The 23827-nt window shown below is 44.2% G+C and overlaps 1 protein-coding gene across 1 annotated transcript in view; it reads left to right on the top strand.

Moving 5' to 3' along the window:
* cacna1ia (calcium voltage-gated channel subunit alpha1 Ia) overlaps nt 1-23827 on the top strand; it is a 442500-nt gene that overhangs the window by 356116 nt on the left and 62557 nt on the right. The window contains 4 exon segments of the mRNA XM_084676906.1: nt 6357-6490; nt 11215-11285; nt 18145-18223; nt 18935-19056. Of these exon segments, the coding sequence (XP_084533032.1) occupies nt 6357-6490; nt 11215-11285; nt 18145-18223; nt 18935-19056 (406 nt within the window).

A 23827-nucleotide genomic window follows, 5' to 3' on the forward strand; every position in this document is an offset into this window, starting at 1 on the left:
GTACAACTGAGCTGAATGAGCACAGGGAGAAAGGGCTTGCTAATCTACAGTTGCCTGCCTTGCTGCAGCCAGTTTTACAAATGGTTGCACACTTACATGACTATTGTTTAGAGAGTTTATTCCTATTATTTTAAAGCAGATTTAACAATTTTGTAATGAACATTTTTAAGTTCATGACATGACAAACTTAATTATAGCCTAATTTGTGATATCGTGGCATGTCAAGGCGTCATTATAGATACACAATAACAACATATATATATACACACATATATATAGGTCTATTTAAATTAGCTTGCTTTGCTGAGCTAGAACAATGACAGACGAGGATTGCAGTAACACCTAGGTTACACCTGAAAAGAGGGGCCTGAGGAGAGTTCTGGTTTCAGGGGCCTGAGGAGAGAGTTCTGGTTTAGACTTGTACCCCATTCTGACAGTTTTCTGACTCTACTGCAATACCTTAGCTCACATGCTTGTATGACGTATCAAAGTATGACGTGTACAGCTAGTCGCAAGCGTGTACGAGCCTCGGAGTTAAGAGCATGGTGAGCCACTGTTCTGCACAAGACCGGACGGCACGGTTCACTACACGCTCTCGCTTGCCTCAGTGGGCCACTTAGCACTTTCCATAGAAATGAACGGGGACACCATCTTTAAAGTGCCGGTTCGCTTGGTCTACTGTATAAGTCTATGGTTGCAGCTCCTCTCTATCCTAGTCTTCCATTTGCACCATTAATTCAATTACTCCTACAGTCCTTGGAATGCAACAAACTCACGGCCGTAGAAACACACTCAGAGAATGATTACAGTATGCCCTAATTGTTTGCCTCTTCAGCTAAGTGGGTGTATTGAAACAAATATAGAGGACGTTTTACATGTATTGCGGTTTCATTGGGCTGGAGGCTATTGAATGGTATGTTGGTTACACAATTAACATTAAGGGCCCCATTTTAACGATCTGAAACGCAAGTATCAAAACGCAAAGCGCAAGTAACTTTGTGGGCGGGACTCCGGCGTGGTTGCTATTTTGCCGACGGGATAAATGACTTTACGCCTGGCGCAAATCTAAAATGGGTTGGTCCAAAGTAGCTACATTACTAATGGGTGTGGTTTGGGCATAACGTGCAATAAACCAATCAGAGCGTCATCTGACATTCCCTTAAAGAGCAGCGCTTGTTCCATGGCGGATTGCTATCATAACGGCGGATTTGCCAGGCGCACGCCAGGAGCGGATCACAGCCGAGGATACCGACGTTCTAGTCAGGGCCGTAACAGAGAAGTGACATTGTATGGGAAAGGCAGAGCAGTTTTCTCATTGCACTAAATTGCCTGTTCATGCTGCTCATTCAAATTCTTATTTTTATATATATATTTTATTTTTTTAATTGTTATATTTTTAAAATGTTTGGTTCTTAGAATTACTATTGTACCTTTTTACTTAATTTAAGACCCTTATATGTTTATTGTTTGCACCTTCCTGCCACAGTAAATTCTGTGTTTGTGTAACATAGGCAAGCCTACATGACGAATAAACCGAATTATGATGGAGAAGGGAGAAGAAACCCACCCAAATTAGCTTTGGTTAAACAGGCCTCGATGGAAATTGCAACAAGTGTTGCACACCTAAAAGGGGTCTAAAATCGCCACTGTAAAGCTCATAGAAAAGCTTTGCATGCTCGCATTAGTTTCTGAAATCCGTAACTAGCATCACATCAAACACGGGGGGGAGGGGGCCTTGTTGCCCAGGGCACAGCAAATTGTTAATCCGGCTTTGTGCAAACTAGGAATGATACTTGCGTCGTTGACAAGGTCAATTGCGCTGGGTGCAAGATAGGGCCCTAAGTGTTTAAGGTATTTGTCACGGCTCACGCACAGAGGTAGACCCAGATGCAGACAGCAGAGGCAGGTAGATAGGTAGCAGTTGTTTATTAGTCCAAATCGACAGGCTGACTCAGGTGATGGACAGGCAAGGTTCGGTACACAGTGGAGTCTTGATAAGGCACAGACAGATGGCAGGCTGAATCAGGTACTTGGTAGGCAGGGTTCGGTACACAGGTAATCAAAACACTGATACTGGGAACACAGAGAGAAACCGACTGGGATGACTCGGGAAACATACAAGACAAACTGGCACAGGACAAACATAACCCAACGGACTAAATACCCCACTAACGAGCAGACAAGACGAGAAACACCTGGAGGGGGCGGGCCAAACAAAACAGGGGAACACACACACAGACGTGACAGACCCCCGAGACCTGGCTGACCGGGGTGGCGACGGCGGAAAACCGCAATAAGAGCAGGATCCAGGATGTCTCCTCTCCTCAGGACAGTGTCCTTCCCAGTCAACCAGGTACTGGAACCCCCGACCCCGGGGACAGACCCCCAGGAGGCGCCGCACCGTGAAAGCAGGAAGGCCATCGACCAGACGAGGGAGAAGGGCCGGCCTAGAAGCAGGAGACAGAGAACAATTAGAAACAGGACTGACACGGGAAACATGAAAGGTGGGATGAACCCTAAGGGTGGATGGAAGGCGGAGGTAGACTGCCGAGGGCCCGACGACCTGGGTGATGGGGAAAGGGCAGATGAAACGGGGAGAAAACTTCCACGATTCAACACGCAGGGGCAGGTCCCGGGTGGAGAGCCAAACCTTCTGCCCAGTGTGGTAGCGGGGAGCCGGTACCTGGCTGAAGTCCGGAGGAGTGACTGACGGGCCCTACGCTAGGCCCGGTGACTGCGATGGACATACAGCTGTGTCAGTGGAACAGCAACCTCAGCCTCCTGGTCCGGGAAGAGAGGGGGCTGGTAGCCCAGGGAGCACTCGAACGGGGACAAGCCAGTGGCAGCACTAGGAAAGGTGTTGCGGGCGTACTCCGCCCACACCAGGTTGCGGCTCCAGGTACTGTGGTTAGAGGAGACAAGGCAGCGGAGCACAGTTTCCAGGTCCTGGTTCGCCCGTTCTGACTGACCATTGGACTTCGAGTGATAGCCCGATGACAGACTAGCGGTGGCCCCAATGAGGGTACAGAAGGCCCGCCAGAACTGGAAGGAGAACGATCCCCGGCCCACGATCAGACACCATGTCAACCGGGAGACCATGTAACCAAAAAACATGCTGTACCATGATCTCTGCAGTCTCTTTGGCTGAGGGGAGCTTGGGCAGCGGAATGAAATGGGCAGCCTTGGAGAAGCGGTCCACCACTGTGAGGATGATGGTGTTGCCGTCAGTGGGAGGAAGGCCGGTGACAAAGTCCTGGGAAACATGGGACCAAGGACGATGAGGTATGGGAAGCGGCGGAAGAAGACCAGAGGGCGCCTGCCGTGGTGTCTTGTTCTGATTGCACACCATGCAGGCAGCTACGAAGGCCGGAATGTCTGCTCCCATAGAGGATAAGTTCGAGGAATGACCCCACTGCAGTACTTTGGAGCATAGAGGGTCTGGGACAAAGAGGCAACCCGCCAAACCACCTCCTGGGTCAGGGTGTTGGCGCAGAGCTGCCGCACAGCCTCTTCCATACCCCACATGATGGTACTGACCCGACATGAGACTGGTAGGATGGTGTCAGGATCCGAGGCCAAGGGATCAGCACTGTAGATCCGAGAGAGGGTGTCAGGCTTCAGGTTCTTGGAACCAGGGCGATATGACAAGGTGAAGTGAAACCGGGAGAACAGAAGAGCCCATCGTGCCTGGCGAGAGTTCAGGCATTTGGCTGAATGCAGGTACTCTAGGTTTTTGTGGTCCGTCCATACAAGAAACGGTTGTTTGGCCCCCTCCAACCAGTGCCTCCGTTCCTCTAGGAACACTTTGACTGCCAGCAGCTCTCTGTTCCCGATATCGTAGTTCCTCTCCGAAGGGCTGAGACGACGTGACAGGAAAGCACAAGGGTGCAACTTCTGGTCCTGTGGAGAGCGTTGGGAGAGAACGGCCCCAACCCCTACATCCGAGGTAATCTACCTCCACGCCAAACTGCAGAGACGGATCAGGGTGAGTCAAGATAGGGGCAGAGGTAAAACACTGCTTCAGCCCAACAAAGGCACGATCAGCACAGGGAGTCCAGGCAAAGCGGACCTTGGTGGAAGTCAGAGCCGTGAGGGGGGCAGCAACAGAGCTGTATCCAGCACAGTCATAGGGACAGTGAGGAGGAAGAGAAGGGGCCCGAGATTTGCTGAACACCTCCTTGACATTTGGCATGACACAGAAGGCTCCAACCGGTGATAGAACCAGTCAATAGTCGGATTATGGCGTTGAAGCCATGACAAGCCAAGAACAGGCACGTCAAGAGAAAACACTGGGAGCAATTGGAGGTACTCACAGTGGTTGCCAGAGACTCGTAGCTCCACCGGGACAGTGATCTGGGTGATGCGGCTGATGGAGCGCCCATCTAGCGCTTTGGCCACCACAGGTGTAAAAAGAGAGGGTGCGTGGGAATCCCAAGAAGCCCGACCAGGTCCCGGTGGATAAAACTTTGGTCAGCCCCTGAGTCGATGACCACTTTGACGGAACAGGATTGGGACTTCCAGGATAACAGGGCGTGAAGAGGAGCACAGACAGAGGGAAACCAGGGTGTCTGAATGTGACCCACCAGTATACCCTTACCTACTGGTGGGCCTGTCCTTTTAACGGACATGTGGAGATGAAATGTCCAGGTTTGCCACAGTACAGACAGCTGCGGCTGGTAATCCGGCGTTGTCTCTCTGCCGGCGTCAGTGAAGCCCTCCCCAGTTGCATAAGTTCTGTTCGCGACGGTTCGGCTGACCTCGGCAGCTCTCAGGGGAATTCCTGGTAACTGAGGCAACTTCTGGGTTGCTGGTTCAATGCCATGTAGGAAGGCGGCTGTTTACCAGAACGGAAATCCTTTTTCTCCCGGTCCCGTTCCCGCAGACGGCTGTCAATTCAGACAGCAAGGGATATAAGGGTGTCCAGAGAGTCGGAGAGTTCCCCTGCAGCAAACTCGTCCTTTATCCCATCGGATAATCCATGATGGAAGGTGTCAAAAAGGGAACTAGAATTCCATGCACTTTCTACGGCTAGAGTACGGAAATCAATGACATAGTCCACGAGAGCCCTGGCGAAGCCGGAGGAGCGTCCTAGCTGCTTCTCTGCCTAATACAGGGGAATCAAACACCTGTCTCATTCCGGTGGTGAAGACCGCAGTATTAGGAGTAACAGATCTCCAGTGGCAGATGGAGCATTGTTGCTCCCATATCTCAGTGGCCCATGCCCTTGCCTTACCCAACATCAAAGTGACAAGATACAATATCCTGGAAACGTGGATGGCTGGAGCTCGAAGATGAGGGAGCACTGCGAGAGGAATGAGCGACAAGTCCCAGGATCACCATCGTAATGCTCCGGAGGGGGTAAGCAGGGTTCTCTGGAGGCCGGGGCAGTCGGGTGGGCAGGGGGGCTGGGATCAACAGGAGGAGATATGGGGTTTGGTCCAGCAGTCAAAGCCTGGACTTGTTCTATTAGCCGGTTGAGTACCCGGTCGTGACAATGAGACATGGCCCGAACTCCTCCCATTACTTCCTTGAGGAGTACTTCTTGTCTTCCAATGGTGCCTCCCTGGAGTGAACAGCATGGCGTAGCTGCTCTGTGTCTGCTGAGTCTGTCATGGCCAGTTCGTACTGTCACGTCTCACGCACAGAGGTAGACCCAGATGCAGACCGCAGAGGCAGGTAGATAAGTAGCAGTTGTTTATTAGTTCAAATCGACAGGCTGACTCAGGTGATGGACAGGCAAGGTTCGGTACACAGTGGAGTCTTGATAAGGCACAGACAGATGGCAGGCTGAATCAGGTACTTGGTAGGCAGGGTTCGGTACACGGGAAATCAAAATACTGATACTGGGAACACAGAGAGAAACCGTCTGGGACGACTCGGGAAACACACAAGACGAACTGGCACAAGACAAACATGACCCAACGGACAAAATACCCCACTAACGAGCAGACGAGACGAGAAACACCTGGAGGGGGCGGGCCAAACAAAACGGGAACACACACAGACGTGACAGTATTGAGTTGTTTGGATTGAGTTGTGTGACAGAGCAAGAAAGAGGGTGTGTGTGTGGTGAGGGGGGTTGGGAGATAAAGAGAGAATCTATCAGATGCTATTGCAGAGCTCTTTGTCTCTTTTTTGTAATGTCAACACAGGCATGAGTTTACTGTCTTCTTAAAACTGGGTCAGGGTATAGACGCACACATTTGCACTGGCAAATCCACACAGACACACACAACCACAGGTGTGTTAACCCGCTGTGTTGTGCAGGTGAGTCAGTAATGTGTATGGGTCTCATGCTGTCATAAGGGTATTTCTGTGAGTGTGTGTATATGTGTGTGTGTGCGCCTCTGTTACAGATGGAACCAGCTGGATTTGGCCATCGTGCTGCTGTCAGTGATGGGCATCACTCTGGAGGAGATAGAAATCAGCGCTGCCCTGCCCATCAACCCCACCATAATCAGAATCATGAGGGTGCTGAGGATAGCACGAGGTACACACGCACACACCTGAATACACATACACATTAACACAAAGTAATACACACACACATAAATACAAACACAGTAACCTACATACCTGAATTCACACAAGAACTTTCATGGTGCTGGAGAGTCCACTACCGATCTCGGCATGAGAATGGTTCGTGGGAGGATAGCTGGTGGTGTAGCTATACTGTGGAACATAAAATATGACCCAATGGTAAAAGTGGTGCGGCTTAATGTTGACTGGGCTATTGGGTTGGAGTTTAATCATAATGAAAAGAAATATACTATTTTAAATGTGTACACACCATATGAATCCTATGATCATGAGGATGAATTTCTGAACAGGTTAGCTTTTATTCAGTCCTTCGTAGAGGACAATAGTTCATCTTGTGTCTATGTCATGGGTGATTTTAATGCTGACAGATAAGTCTTTATTCGCACAACATCTGCAGCAGTTCTGTAATGAAACTAAATGAATTATATCAAGTAAAGCGTTATTGCCTGATACAAGTTTTACCTATGTAAGTGAAGCGTGGCACACAACTTCCTGGCTAGACCATATTGTGACCACAGCCGATGCTCATGACTCACTGGAAAGTATAGAGATATGTTATGGGCTGGCCACCACCTGAGTTTGTGTCTGAGCAACATGCTGCTGCTAGAGAATCCTTTAGAGTCTGGTCAGAAGCAGGCAGGCCCAGACAGGGAGTACTGCTTGATAACAAAAAACTCACAAATGCTAGATTTAAATATGCACTTTGTTTTATTAAGAAAAATGAAAACACAATAAGAGCAGACTCGCTGGCCAGAAATATGCAGAATAACAATCTTACTGACTTCTGGAAGGAGGCCAAGATCATAAATAATAACAGAACTCCCCTCCCTTCTGATATCGAGGGGTTAGTTGTCCAGAGGAGATTGCTGATCTATGGCGTGAGCACTACAGTAAACTATGTAATTGTGTAAAAGTATCACCGTGAGAATTGATAATGAATATAAAGGTATCTCTGCAGATAGTTAGATCAGTAGATATTTATGATGCCATCCACATGCTAGACAACAAAGCTTGTGGTATGGATTGCATTTCTGCAGAGCATCAAAAAAATGCCAGTTATAGACTCAGTCCATTACTAGCCATGTGCCTCACTGGAATTATGGTTCATGGTGTTCTACCGAACGCTGTTATGTCAGTACTGTTAGTACCTGTTGTTAAAGATAAGGCTGGTAAACTGAACAGCATAGACAACTATCGACCCATTGCATTGGCCAGTATCTTGTCTAAAGTGTTTGAGAGAATTATTTTATTGAAATTGGAAATGTATATTCTGAGTACACAAGTCTTAATTAATCTGTATTTTTATGCTTTATTGATGCTTCCAAAGCTTTCGATCGAATTTGTCATGAAAAACAGTTTATGAAGCTGCTAGCGAGAGGTGTCCCTAAACCTCTTGTGAGGATTTTGGTGTTCTGGTATGCCAATCAAACTTTTCCTGTTAATTGGGACAATGTTGTATCAGCTCCTTTCCATGTTGGTAACGGAGTTCGACAAGGAGGAATTTTATCTCCCTTTTTGTTTAATGTGTATATGGACGACTTATCAAGCGAGCTGAATAAGACAAATACAGGCTGTCTTGTAGGTGAATCTATTGTCAATCATCTGATGTACGCAAATGATCTGGGGTCTCATTTATAAAGCTTGCGTACGCACAAAACGGGACTGAAAATGTGCGTACGCCACTTTCCACGCAAAGGTTGTGATTTATAAAAAACAAACTTGACGGGAGAATGTGCGGTCCTCCACGCAAACTCTGACCCTCCCGTAGGCCTACGCACATTTTGAAAACAGTTGGAATTGGCGACGCAGATGACCGTACTGTAGTCAGACTGCAGAAATTGAATGTGGGAAGAACATTACTCCTAATATTTATATATTTTGTTTTCCTCACACACGTTTTTTTCATTCAATTTCATGATTGTCATGAAGATTACATCCAGCAGTGTTATTTGCGCTTGTACTGAGTGATTCTTGTTCCATAAACACCTTGTACAATCCAACTCAAAATTTTAATAAAAATTCAGCGCTTCCTCACTATCAGATTGTCCACTACGGGAGTTCAGGAGGGGGAGATTCCCCGACTGCATGGAATACAGGATAACATAACATATCCTACCTTTAGATAACTGCAGAACACAGTGTATAACTAAATATATTTATTTAATACTGTGCAAATATCCTCATATGTCAAAAACTGGAAATACAGTCGTTAAGCTCCCGCAATCGCTACACTCTACGTCCTCGTTATCAGTCCAGATAACGCACAGTTTTATAAATGAGACCCCAGGTCCTACTCAGCCCATATAGTGCTGGGTTGCAAAAGATGCTGAGGGTGTGCTCTCAGTATGGCATAGATCATTATATAAAATATAATGCAAAGAAAAGCCACATAATGATAGTCAGAAGTAATCAGGGGTCTCATTTATAAAACTGTGCGTAGGATTCTTATTAAAAGTGTACGTACGCCCAAAAGCCTAAAATGGCGTACGCACACCAAAATTCAGATTTATAAAAACGTGCGTACGCACACCTGTACGCAATGTTCCTTTTATAAATCACAGATTACCCACAAGTGTGCGTACATGAATCAGCATTGTACCCCGCCCTGAACACGCCCATTTTTAACCATATATAGTCAATGCAAAGCACCTCATGAATGCTAATCTAGTATCTTATCATGACCCTGGCATACGATTGTTCTTTACGGTGAATCATAGCGCATGACAACTTCTCAGACACTGTTAGCCTATGGGTGGAGCCCGAAAACTCTGAAAATGTGGTGGCCGGTAGATCACCAATTAAAAAAACTGTGCGAGTGGCGTCAACTGTGCCAGTGATACTGCGAGTCGAGATACAATTTGAAAACAAAAGCGTTTTGTTATGAACAGTAATCTATTAAAGTCTGGACTGATAACAAGGAGGTAGAGTGTAGCGATTGCACGGGAGCTTAACGACTGTATTTCCAGTTTTTGACATATGAGGATATTTGCACAGTATTAAATACATATATTTAGTTATACACTGTGTGCTGCAGTTATCTAAAGGTAGGATATGTGATGTTATCCTGTATTCCATGCAGTTGGGGAATCTCCCCCTCCTGAACTCCCATAGTGGACAATCTGATGGTGAGGAAGCGCTGAATTTTTATTTAAAATTTGAGTTGGATTGTACAAGGTGTTTATGGAACAAGAATCACTCAGTACAAGCGCAAATAACACTGCTGGATGTAATCTTCATGATAATCATGAAATTGAATGAAAAAAACGTGTGTAAGGAAAACAAAATATATAAATATTAGGAGTAATGTTCTTCCCACATTCAATTTCTGCAGTCTGACTACAGTACGGTCATCTGCGTCAACAATTCCAACTGTTTTCCAAATGTGCTTAGGCCTACGGGAGGGTCAGAGTTTGCGTGGAGGACCGCACATTCTCCCGTCAAGTTTGTTTTTTATAAATCACAACCTTTGCTTGGAAAGTGGCGTACGCACATTTTCAGTCCCGTTTTGTGCGTACGCAAGCTTTATAAATGAGACCCCAGGACAGGAAATTAACCTTCCCTACCTTTTATTTATCTGGCAGTCCCCTTGGTGTTTGTGAGGAAATAAAATATCTGGGCCATGTCATTTCTGATGATTGGACAGATGACAACAATATATATTGACAGCGCTGTAAAATATATTCTCAGGCCAATATGTTATTAAGGAAGTTTTCTATGTGCTCAGATTCAGTTAAATGTTCCCTGTTTAGAACCTACATAACACCATTGTACACTGCTCGTTTGTGGTCTATGTACAGGAAAAGGAGTATACAGAGACTGAAAGTAGCCTACAATGATGCTTTTAGATTTCTGCTTAATGTGCCTAGGTGGCATAGTGCTAGTCAGTTGTTTGTGTCTAAGCACGTACCAACCTGTGAGGCACTCTTGAGACAACTGATGTATGGTTTCATGTGTCGACTGGACAAGTCTGAGAACTGCATAGTAGAGGCTCTGGTCAACCCTCTAAAGAGCTGCTATTGATTTACTTCGAACTTAAGACAACATTGGCACAAAAGTCTTCATACTTTTTAATGCACTGTATTATCTATGTTTTATCTTTTAGTTTTTCTCAGTTTTTTATAGCTCTGTCTCTTATTTTATATGGAACTTGGCGTCTGAAATAAAGATTTATATATATACAGTAATACCCACACACAATTCACGTGTTCAGAAATGATCAGTTGCACCAAAGTAAGGGTCATAACTTTATCTTTGCTCAAAACCTGAGTGTATGAGCAAGTGTGTGTTTGTTTGTGTCTATAGTAAGTGTGTGTGTGTGTCTATGAGGAAGTGTGTTTGTGTCTATAGTAAGTGTGTGTGTGTGTGTTTGAGGAAGTGTCTGAGTGTGTGTGTGTGTTGTGAGTGTCTATGAGTATGTGTGTGTGTGTGTGTGTTTGTGAGACTATCTGTGACTAAGTGTGTATGCTGGGTGTATATTTAGCAGCGACCTTTCTGTGGCTCATTTTCTTGTTTTGGGTTTAAATAAAACAGAGGGAATTTCCTAATTGCCCCCATTTTTTATCTCACCCTCTGTTTCTCCTGGTTCTTATCTCACCATACTCTTGCAATCTCTCTCTCTGTCTGTCTCGTTCTCTCTTTATTTCCTAATGCTTTTTCCTTATCTATTTCTCTCAGTTTTGAAGTTGTTGAAGATGGCTACAGGAATGAGAGCTCTGCTGGACACAGTGGTTCAGGCCCTACCACAGGTAGGTCATTCAAAGGCATGCACACACACAATATTGATATGCACCCGAGTCTTGTCGGAGCTAATTGAGGGCTCAGACATTCTCAACACTGAGCTCAGGGAAGCCATTGTGAATCTTCAGTATCATGGACAGCACCTATACATGCATACAGAGGATAAGAATATAGAATGTATGATGGAGAGAAACAAAAACAAAAAAGGAAATTTTAACATGGATTGATTGATGTAATGTGGAGAGAGGAGGAAGGGAAAGATAGAGAGAAAGATAGACAGACAGATAGGCAGCAGGAGGATGAAAGGAGGAGGTGAGAAAGAACAGATCTCCCTTCTTTCTCTGATATTGATCCCTTGCTCATCAACACAGGGACCTGCGCCATATCCCAGGGCACCAGGGAGGTAATTAACACTGGGTGATTAAAGAGGTCATCAGGCAACATCCAGTCTGGATGTTGGTGCATGCATGTGGAAGTGTGTGCATGCGTGTGTGCGCGTGTGTTTAGGAGAGAACCATATGTGTGTGCGTGTGAGAGCCCAATCTGAAGGAGGAGAAAATCTTCCTCCACCTGCCAAGGGGCTACTCTGAAGGAGGAACAATGTCTATTAAGTGTCTCTCTGGCAGTTTTCACCATAGATGTCCACACTGCATAGGAGTACCAAAACAGATGCAAAGTAAAAGATGATGGCATTTAAACCTTTTCTTAGTTTAGCTTTGTCTTAGCTTAATAGCTTAGAGCAGGGGCCTGTACTAAGAATCAAGATTTGGCGTTAGCGAGGTAACTTCAGGTTCAACCCAGGGTTTTCTGTACTACGACGGTGGATCACTTGTTACCGGGGTAGATCGCCATGGTAACATATGCTGAACGGCTAACCTGGTCGGGAGCAGGTTAAGTTGGAGATCATAGATCAACCGGTATAAAAACCCCGCCCACTAACTCATTCTTGACGATAGTGTCGTCACTGTTCATAGAAGATCCTGTGGAGCTTGGTGCGCGGATAGTCAGAGGTGCGCTCAGAAGAAACAGAACATTTAGAGACTGACAAAACCCTTTCGCATTCCCTCATGAGTATCTTTCTGACAGATATAGGTTCTTAGCAGAGGGACTTATGTACATTGCCAGCTTCTTGAGCCGTATGTTGCCAATGCGACACATTGAAGCTGTGCACTCACAGTCCCACAGACTGTATGCATATCGTTTCGTTATTTCGCTATGGGTACTTTTATAGTGTGGGTGATGCAGAGAACCTGAGCAAGAACAAGGTCTGCTGCGCAATTTGCAACAGATTTTCTTTAATGGCTGTTGCCACCTTATTCTGATTAATGTCGTGATGAAAAAGAGATTTTCAAAGTGCCCTTTGTGAAAACTTTGGACTCTAATATGTTGACAAAATGAAACAAGGTTTTTCACTCAATGTTCTGATTTCCGTTCTGGAAATGTATGCAAATGATATCATATTTTACAACTTAATCATTTGCTCATTTAAACATACATTTACAGGAAACTAGTAATGAAAACAATATTTGACCTAGCCTACTATTAGTTATCAACTGGAGAGGTTTCATGTTAGTTGAAATTCCTATTCACTTGGGTGTCCCTTAACCCATTCTGTTGTCCTTGGGTTGCTTTGAGTCATTTTCTGATCATTTCCATATCAGAATTATTATTTTTTTCCCCAATCAAAACCTTTCAAACCAAGCTTTGTACAAAATCTGTACAAAGCTCTTCACAAGTGATACATAAATGATCATTTCATTCATACTTTCATTGAATTTTGATGTTTCATCAACTTTTATACAATGGGGATAGTTTGTTTAACACGATGCTTAAGCATCCCACAGAGCCATGCTTGCGGTGACTATGTTTTGAATAATCAGCCGTGAGGGGGGGGTTAATTTTTGCAGTTCGCGCACACATCAAATTTTAGGGGCATATGCGAGTGAAATAGTTGCACTGTTGAGCCATGAACTGGCTTATTATTGTCAACGATGGAGACTCGCTACAAAGTTGGGGTGCGCTCACCAGAGGATTGTCCTGCAAAGGCAGCTGGCGTTGGCACCGTTGCGACTCGAAGACAGTCTAAGTAGGCCTACAGCATTTTATCTTTATCTGATGCAAAACGTTGAGGTGCTTGTTCATCGCAGTTTTTTTCCCCCTTTACAAGAAATTACTCTGGAACATATATTGCACTTTGCTTTGTCTTTATCTTTGGCTTTAATAAAATGTAGCCAAGCCTTTGACCGTTTCGTGCCTTCTGCCGTCGTAGCTAGTAACAAAATAATAAATGAAGCGAAGTAGCGCGTGAGGCAATTAAATTCTTTGTGTAGTTTAAAGGCGGTTGGCAGGCCATTCAATTGAATTTAGTCATTTTATTAGTCAAACGTTGTATGTTTCTGCACCAGTGATTTGATTTAAATAACATTACTTATTTCTCGAGACATAAGTCAACGTTACATAACTTACATTACCTAATATTACTTAGTCTCAATAGCGGTATGGATAAGCTTGGACCTTATTGATATTCGGGTTTTGAGAAATTTGGAACCGGATCCTTACAGAACCGGTTCTCGATACCCAAAGAACACGTAACATCAACACTGAAGCCCACCCAATAATTCCATCCTCTCATGACTGGTGGTAAACTTACGCATAGCCTACGGCTAATGCAAACCCTGTATGAGGCCTGCACCGTCATAGACCTTTATTAGCTTTCGGTACCGAGTAGGGATATTTGTTGATTTTGCCGGCTTTAGTATTGTGTATTTGATGTGTTTGTTTATTGGGGGCCCCTAACTGTGTTTATTACTTTGTAAAAGATGTTCATGTGATAACCGACTGTTTGTAGGCTATTGCTAACACTTATGGATGGTTATTGTTCTTTTTGTATTTGATTCTAGAACAGTATTCATATATTTAATCATCTTGTAACTATTTACCTTGGGTTATAGTTTTATGACCCACCAAATCATGAAAGGGGTCATCCTTTTCAATTTAATCCTTGTTTTTATGTTCCTATTTAGAGTAGAGCTTGCACCATTCTTTCATATGTAGGCCTATGTTCAATGGAAGTAGCCTGTCACGCACCCTACACTTATTGTAGACCTCGTACATTGGTACACATTATTTACACACTCATACTGGGGTTTATTAGCGTAGTCTACGTTGTAGAGTGTAAGTAAACAAACTTGGGCGCTGTTCATAAGCAGTAAAGCGGAACAAGCGTTACATTTCTTTAAATTCAAGATGTATTGCTGTGTTGGAACTGTCTAACTTTAGCTGTGAGTAGAATGTGTTCACATGCATAGAAATGCTGACTTGACTGTTAAGCTGTTTTGAATGTCTGTGAAGATTGTTCTGACTATTTTCTGATTGCTTGACAAAAAATATTTTAGCATCCTTTCACTGAAAGGAACTATAGACCAATTATTTGTTTGTAAACATTCGGGATGCGTTAATGCGAAAAGTTAATATCAAGCCCTGCAATCCAGTGGCCAGAGATGATGACCTTATCGACACTCCAAGTGTAATAGACCTGGGAGAAGTTCTTCTTTTGCAACCGACATGCGCAGTTGAGCCTCCTTGACAGTTGTGTGACGTGGGTAATAATTGGTCTATAGCAGGTACTATAACAATTCAAACGTTGATTTAGATATTTCTTAGTAACTCCTTAATGTCAATCCCTTTTAAACAGGGTTTAGTTTGAATTGTCTGATGTCTGTTGAACATCAAAGGTGAAATCTTTATTTTCATCCAGACACAACTATGATCTTTGAGAACACAGTAGCTCTATGCTGACCTTATAAAGCTGGGAAATAAGGTATTCCTGCAATACATGTAAAACATACCCCCCTATCTTTAGTTGTTGAATTTGTCATATTGTTCGCTCAACTTGTTTCACCTACAAAGCTTTGTCATCTTTTTTATGCAAAATTATTTCCTCTTCGCCCATTCATGGAGATCACACCCTCTTTCGGCTGCATCCCTGTGTTTATTGTCTTGGGAGCTTTGCTTGATGGAGAAACTGTGAGTACAGCCTAGGCAACACTCCCAGCTGAGTTGTGCTGTGGTTGGGAGCATAGTGCACATTGTGTCATTGACTCTGTGAGGTTAGCTAGCTCGTAAAGGGATTGTGTTTGCCCCGAGTGTTTACAAAAGACACTCCAGCGTACAGGGGGGTGTTCCATCAACGTCGCTAACGCAAGTCGCGCTAACACGAATAAGTCTCACTTGGGTAAACGTCAACTTAGACTTAAGCCTCAAGCCGTTCCACTAACGTTCCGTTCCACTAACAGGCAACGCTAATTCAAACTAGCCCTTAATAAGCGTAGACTCTGCAGCCCAGATCAGGCGATCGTCGAAAAGAGGAGTTATGTCAACAAATAAAAAAGTAAAGCGTAAAGCAGCAGAGAGGTGTTGTTTCAGCAGCGTAAATTGATTTTTTGAGTTTTTTTGGGTGTTGTCCCCAAAAAGGGCAATGTTGCCGCAATTAACATGGCAAGGGAGACAACTTGTCAAACCATTACGACTGTTAAAATGCGTATATTGTAGACCTACCAAATCGACTTAACAAATGCATTTAGGCCTACTGATAATTAGCGTAATTTGATGAGCTGTCTGAAACCATTCGGACAGGCTAGCCTATGGCCGATATTCTCAACAGGAGATTGAGAATAATAGCCCAAAAAAGAACGTGGGAGCAATTGAAAATTGTAGGATAAAATTCAAAACACTGAAGAAATTAGCCATGGTTAATTGCACTTGATGTGGGCTAATAATGTTTTTGTCTTCACATCTTGAACAAAATCAATAAATTACTTCAAAATAACTTTGCCAGATGCATTTATTAACTGATAGGCTAAATGGTGAGCTTTAAGATAAAAGGGAAAGATAACCATGACTAAAATAGGGATTCACTGAAATGACTAGTATTGCACAGATCCAGCACTGACTTTTTAGATCAGAAGGTGACCCAAACTGCACACTTTGTTTGGCAGAATAGTTATTTTAAATTGCTCAGCATGACTATCATTATTATATCACGAGTATTTCCAATTAACAGTCTGCCTCCACAGATCAAGAGGGGGCATGGACAGTGATAGACTCACTTTGGGAAAGCATGCCCTACTGGGAACATTAGGGGAGATTGTTGGGCACAGCATCTAATTGTCTTCTTTGGAAGGGGCAACATGTGGGACACTGTCATGTAGGGGCAGCATAAAGGGCACTTCATAACAGCACCCTTTTCCATTGGAAGTAAGGGCATGGGAACAGTCTAATTTAGGCCATTATAAGGGCACCATATAGGGTACTGCATCACATTTTCTATACTATAAAGGAACTCATTAAGACATGTTTTTACATTTATAGAGGGAACACTGTCATTTATTGTGTGGGGCATCCTGGGCACTCAAGCATATTTCACAATGTGAATGGCAGACAGTAGGGCACTGGGTCTAATTTTAGCCTCTCTAAGGCATTTTAGAAACACTTTCAACCATGGGGGCACCAGTTAGTCACCCCCTGAGTCTTCCAATGGGCTTGGAAACACCCATGGGGACAGTATATTGCAACTATAATATTGTGGAAGCCAGAGGAGAGGTAATATAGAGGCTTGTCAACATATAGACTACTTTAAACAATGAAAATACTTTATACAATTGAATAAAAAGTCTCCTTGAGTCTTTGTGTTTCACGATTACCTGAAAAACCGATGATAATATTCAGGTACTGCTTGGAGCAAAGTATACCCTCCATATTTCCTGGCATAGTTCAAGAACGTCCCACATGCATAGACAGATGCAGACAGATTGAACAATGTCAAGGCTTGGCTACAGTGGGTTTGCTTCCTTGTGTGTGATTCCAGCAGACTACATAGTCTAGGCCTACCTACATAAACTGCAGTCTACTACCCTCCTTTCTACTATTATAGTCTACTCTCCTTTCTATTACTTTCTACAAAGGATGGTAGGCTGCTCTTATGTGTTCAGTGCCATCCTTAAGAGTTTCTTAAGTGTTATTTTACATACATATATATACATATATATATTATTTATGTTTTATTTTATTTAAGAATGACAATTAAATCTATCTAGATAAACTATGCTGGGCCTGCTGAACCTATACTTCTTCCACAGATACTGGTCAGGGAAGCATTATTTCTGTCTCTGAAGATCCTTGGGGCTGGTGGGATAAACACTCTTTGTCTAATCTGAGCACCTTCATCCACCACAGGCTTGTCAAAGAACGGATACGCCATAATTGATTGTAACTTGTCTTGAGGCTCTGCTTAGTTTTTCAGGCCTTATTTTATGTCAATTAACCAATGGCTTTTGAAAACAGATAATGTGACATAATTTAAATTAACAAGTTAATAAATAAATATATTTTGGGGAGATGAAGTAGGCCTAAAAAAAGTCTGAATTTACATTCCCGAACACGGACTAAAGTGCTTTGCGCGCAGGAATTTACTCGACGGAACTGTCTTTAGACATTCTGTTTCTGCCTGTTTGAAATTATTTGCAACACAAGTTTAGCTTGACTTTTAGCCTGACACGGATCAGTTTAGTCCCGATCCTTGGTTACGTAGCTAGAAGTAGAATAATCCACCTTAATGGAACAGATCTCTCGCTAAATTAAGTGAGACTTGGCGAAATGAGCCTCGCTTTCCCTTAATCGACGTTGATGTAACACCCCCCAGGTCCTTTTAGAAAAGGCTTTTCTGGTATGTTTTGGGCCCCATCCCCCCAATACATGGTCACACTAGCAGTTAGATTACGCTAATGTGCTGTTCTTAACCTCCCTTGTCTGGCTTCTTCGCTGAACTTGTACAGTTTTGAGAATACTGTGTATTTGTGTGTTTTACAGGTGGGTAACCTGGGTCTGCTCTTCATGTTGCTGTTCTTCATCTATGCTGCGTTGGGGGTGGAGTTGTTTGGAGAGCTAGGTGAGTCACCTGACATCATCCACGAATCAGAGTGCCAGAAGCAGGTATCTTGTGCTCGGCGTTTCCAGGCTCGGTGACTGACCAATCCAGTGAAAGGAAGACATGTTAGCGTCAAACAGTCTTCTAAGGTTTTCAATTTGTGTTCCTCACATTGCTTTCAATAATCCCCTCATATCACTAGACACCAAAGCAATAGAATTGAGAAACTGTTCAAAATCACAGCAAACACGATGTGACTAGAATGTTCTACAAATAAGAAGCGCATCTTCCAACCTGTCACACTCCTCAGTATGTTCCAGTCATCGCCAGTGGTTATCTCTCCCTATCGGGGCTTGAGTAAAGGATTATAGCCAAATGTAACTTGTAATTTTCTTGAGAACGTTCCAGAGATTATCCTCGCCTAAGCCCCGGGACAAATATAAGTATATTTTCCTTGTGCTGCTGATTCAGTAATTTGCTGTGTTCACAACCGTTGAGATGTGCAAACACTCATTTTGAGTAGGCTTAGTGACCTGAGGAGTGGGACATGTCGGCTATTCCTCAAGAATTTTCATTTTCATCTTTTGATTTTAAATGTATTTCCCTCTAAAGAAAGGGGATGTGTCACTCTCAAACTCAATCCATCTAACTTTCCCTCTCTTTCTCTTTCCGTGTCCTATCCTGTTTCTCCTCCCATTCTCTCACATGTCTCATCTCCCTTCACCTCTACAGTGTGCAACGCAGACTACCCCTGCGAGGGGATGAGTCGTCACGCCACCTTCGAGAACTTTGGCATGGCTTTCCTCACGCTCTTCCAGGTCTCCACCGGGGACAACTGGAACGGAATCATGAAGGTATCTCCTGTTCCGCTTCTCCTCCTTTATTCAAAACATCTCAAAACCATGTATTTCCTATGGACCTGTGGTGAACACAAACAAAACAGGAAGGTTCCCTTACCTTCAGAAATCACTTCAAAACTCCAGTCAAGTGGCTCTAGCTGGATCTTTTAGTTTATATTACATTTTATATTGTACATTATTATATGGCAACGACGGCACAAGCTTTCTGATTGGCTAATGGGTAGTCATGCCAGCCGCGTATTGCCCTCCTCGCCAGTCAATACGGATCCGTATTGCCCTCTGACGTCAGCTTCAAAATGAGCGATATCGACGAGTCAGCTGCTGAGTTTTACTATCCACACACCGTGAAACACACCGTGAGAAGACTTGAGAGCTAACTACAATTAGCCTAGAGATACAATTTATTTTCGTTTACAAAATGAAAAGAAGCTAAAAATGCCATATAATAAACTACTTACTAACCTCGACCGTTCGGTCATGCCAGGAAATATCAAACCTCGGCTTTGCCGTATCAATACGTTCCAGCCTCAGTTTGATATTTCCCGGGATGACCTCACTCTCAGTTAGTAAGTAGTTAGTATTGTTAGTATTTTGTTGTAAATCATTTACATGTCTTAAATTTTATATTTAAGGATAGCAGGGTTTCCAGCAGAAAATGTGTTAGTTAAGGTGGTAGGGTGGAGTTTGCCGTCAGACTGGGGGGGGGGGGGGGGGTCTGCGTTCTGACAAGGGAGACTGGTCTTGGTCACGGTTTGGCATGGAAGGGAGAAAACAAGACAGAGTAACACAGTGGATATCGCTTTATCCTTTGAGGTTTTTTTGACGACGTAGTTAAGGCGGCAGGGGTGTGCTGCTTACCCCAGGGACGCACTATATATAATATAGAGGCTATATTTAGGAAACGTGTATTTCAACAGCATTCCAACATTGATCCTTCTCTACGTTGTCCTTGTAAAATTGGTGCTGGGGGTTAGGGCTGGGCGATATGGGTAAAAAATGATCGATATAGATATTTATATTTACATTCGATAACGATAATTAAACGATAGACCACAGATCTGTAGTAGCTAAATAAGTCTCCTCCTCAACTTTTTCCCTTCACTCAGCATAAGTTTAGGCAGAGCAGTGTGAGAGAAATGTTTGCGGCCAGGGAGCACGTACCTGGGGTCAAGTAACTTAAGCTCTCCAGACCTCTCCAGAGGTCCGCAAACAATTTACAGACCTAGCAAGCGGTTGCCTTGGAGATGTTGACAACATGGCGTCTGCACCAGATTCGTCGTGTTTGATTTGGGATTTTCCTACGTGTTGTTATATTATATAAAAAAACGAATATGGACTTTCGACAGATCTACCTACACCTTTGTAAGCAGAGATTTGTTAAAACGTTTGTTAACCGAGACCGTAGGTCGAGGTCAAGAAGTCCACATTTGCAGTTTGTCGTATTACCCGACTTGGTAACCACCTGTTTGTTTACTACACCAATTTGCACCGAACATTGCTCTGCTCTTTGTCGTATTTCAAAAAGCCAAACAACTTCCAAATAACTGAACAAGACTGTTAAAAATGCAAGCCTATTTTTTTATGTTCTCAGGTTACATGACTGTAAATATTATTTACTCCTAGCGACACAAGAGGGCGCAAGAGCGCACAATAATTAATATGATGAATGTTCATGCATTGTATTGTGACCTAATGGACTTCCCGTACATGGACATTTTTATGCGTAACGTCTTTTACTTTAAAAGTCAGTTTGCGCTCAACCCAACCGGCAGAAGGCCACATTTCATTGTTCTGGAATAAATGTCCTATAATGAGAGAAGTCGTCAGCCTCCATACGCATCATCAGCAGCACCACTCTGATGATAAAACTCAACAGGTTATGGGCCCAGGAGACGTTTGGAGGAGAAGATAGTCAACGAAAGCCAAGAAAGTTGCAACGGATCGCGTGCTGAGGAAGGCTGCTAACCTGAGAAGAGGGGCAAGCTAGCATGGCAGAGCAACGAAGGGCAAGTAGCAGCAGGCTACATCGACTGGTATTCGACGGCGACGAAGCAAAGTATGAAGTTTGGGAAACTAAATTGTTGGGACACTTTCGTTTATTAGGGCTGAAAAACATTGTGTTGAATGAGCCAGTAGAAGAAGCTGAAAAAGCAGCAGATCCTGAGAAAAACGCGTATGCGTATGCAGAGTTGATCCTACTGCTAGATGACAAAAGTCTGTCTCTGGTAATGAGAGATGCGCAAGATGATGGCAGAAAAGCATTAAATATTCTGAGAGACTATTAAGCAGGGAAGGGAAAGCCTCGTATAATTAGTTTGTACAACATGCTGACCTCACTTCAAAAGTCCATCGACGAAAGTGTAATGGACTATATCATTAGAGCAGAGACCGCCATAACTGCCCTAAGAAGCGCGGGAGAAACGCTGGGGGACAGTTTGCTGGTGGCTATGGTGCTGAAGGAATTGCCAGAGAGCTTCAAGCCATTCGCAATTCATGTGGCGCACACATACGAAAACATCACGTTTGCTGACTTCAAGACCAAATTGCGGAGTTTCGAGTAAACCGAGAACATCAGAGCAACCGGGTCGAACGATGACAGCGTGATGAAGACCCAGGGGAGAACCGGACGGCGACCTCCCAGTAGCAGCGCACATGGACTGGGCAAAGACGACAGCGAGATGGTGGGCTTCAAGTGCGGGACCAAGGGGCACCGAGCGAGAACGTGTCGACAGAAGACGTGGTGTAGTGTTTGCAAAAGTGACACACACAGGGACGCGACATGCAGACGAAAAGACAAAGACAGAGACTGAAGGGACGGCGCGAGCAAAGTGTCAGAGAATGCTGAGGTAAAGGAGGACTTCGCGTTCAAGATGGCGGACGGACGGATCAGTGACCAGCGGCAGCCGGCACGCACCATCCAGGAGAGGGGCCTGATGGTGGACACCGGGGCCACATCCCACATCATCAACGACATTGCCTTGTTCACAAGTTTCGACAGCACCTTCAGGTCGGAGACTCACAGCATCGAGTTGGCTGATGGGACCAGATGCAGCGGCGTCGCTCAGCGGAGAGGCACGGCAGTGGTTACCCTTATCGACAGCAGTGGACGGCGGTGCAATGCGAAACTGTTGGACGCTCTGTATGTGCCGTCGTACCCGCAGAACATTTTCTCGGTGAAGGCAGCAACCACGAGTAGGTCCACAGTCGTCTTCAAAGAAGACAATTATGTCTTGATAACCAGATATGGTACCAGGTTTGACATTCATGTGTTTGGCAGGTTGTACTACCTGCACACTGAGATTGAGTCAACTGATGATAAGTGTAATGCAACCCACGACATCCAAGCATGGCATGAGATACTAGGCCACTGTAATTATGATGATGTGCTTAGGTTACATGATGTTGTTGATGGTATGCAGACCAAGGGTAAAATGAGCAAGCCTGAGCAAGAGTGTGAGGTGTGTATTCAAGGGAAGTTTACACAAACTAGAAATAGGAACCCCGATGCCAGAGCAAAGGCTCCTTTAGAAATGATACACACAGATCTTGCAGGTCCAATAGCCACTGAGTCATTAGATGGGTACAAATATGCACAGTCTTTCACCGATGATTACTCAAATGCAGTGTTTGTTTACTTTCTAAAGAAAAAGAGTGACGCAGTGCAGGCAACCGAAAAATTCCTTGCAGATGTATCCCCTTATGGGAAGGTGAAGTGTGTGCGATCTGATAATGGAACTGAGTTCACAGGTGGTGATTTCCAGGCGCTGCTGAGGAAAAGCAAAATTAGGCATGAGACGACAGCTCCGTACTCACCACACCAAAATGGAACAGCAGAACGTGGGTGGCGTACTCTTTTTGAGATGGGCAGGTGCATGCTAATTGAAAGTGAGTTACCAAAACACCTTTGGCACTACGCAGTACAAACAGTAGCAACGGTACGCAACAGATGCTTGAACAAGCGCACAGGGCTGACTCCTTACGAGATGTTGACAAACAAAAAGCCCAATGTGTCCAGAATGCAACGATTCGGGTCTGTTTGCTACAACTATAAGCAGGAAAAGGGAAAGCTTGACTCCAGGTGTGATCAGGGGCGTTTTGTGGGGTACGATAAAAATAGCCCAGCGTATTTGGTGTACCACCCAGATACAAACACAGTGCAAAAACAAGGGAGTCAGGTGGCTGAGCGGTTAGGGAGTGTGTGCTGTGTTTGGGTGTAGTCTATAGGCTAGAGAAATCGCTTTATGGTCTCAAACTGTCTGGAAGAAACTGGAACAGGGTTTTACATGATTGCTTAACTGAAAATGGTTTCACACAAAACCAAGCTGACAACTGTGTTTATTCTTAAGAGTCTAAAGAAGGGAAATTAATCATAATTATGTGGGTCGATGACTTGATCATCGCTGCAAGCGATGAAGGAAAACTGAAAAAGGTGAAAGGGATGCTTGCAGAGCAATTCAAGATGAAAGATTTGGGGCAACTCAAACAATTTGTTGGTATTGATTTTGATTTTTCTGATGGATGCATTAAGATCTCACAAGAGAAGTACATTAACAAAATTCTACAGCGTTTCAACATGTCAGAATGCAGGGTAAGAGATACTCCTTGTGAGCAAAAGCTCGAATACAGTAATGATGCAGTTAAAATGACAGATATCAGGATGTACAGAGAGGCCGTGGGCAGTCTGATATACCTGACGACCTGCACTAGGCCTGATCTGAGTTTTGTGGTGAGCAGGCTGTCACAGTACCTAGCTGAGCCTACAGAG

The sequence above is a fragment of the Hypomesus nipponensis genome, chromosome 17, assembly GCF_054491055.1.
Source record: "Hypomesus nipponensis isolate SF chromosome 17, ASM5449105v1, whole genome shotgun sequence".
Classification (NCBI taxonomy): Eukaryota; Metazoa; Chordata; class Actinopteri; order Osmeriformes; family Osmeridae; genus Hypomesus; species Hypomesus nipponensis.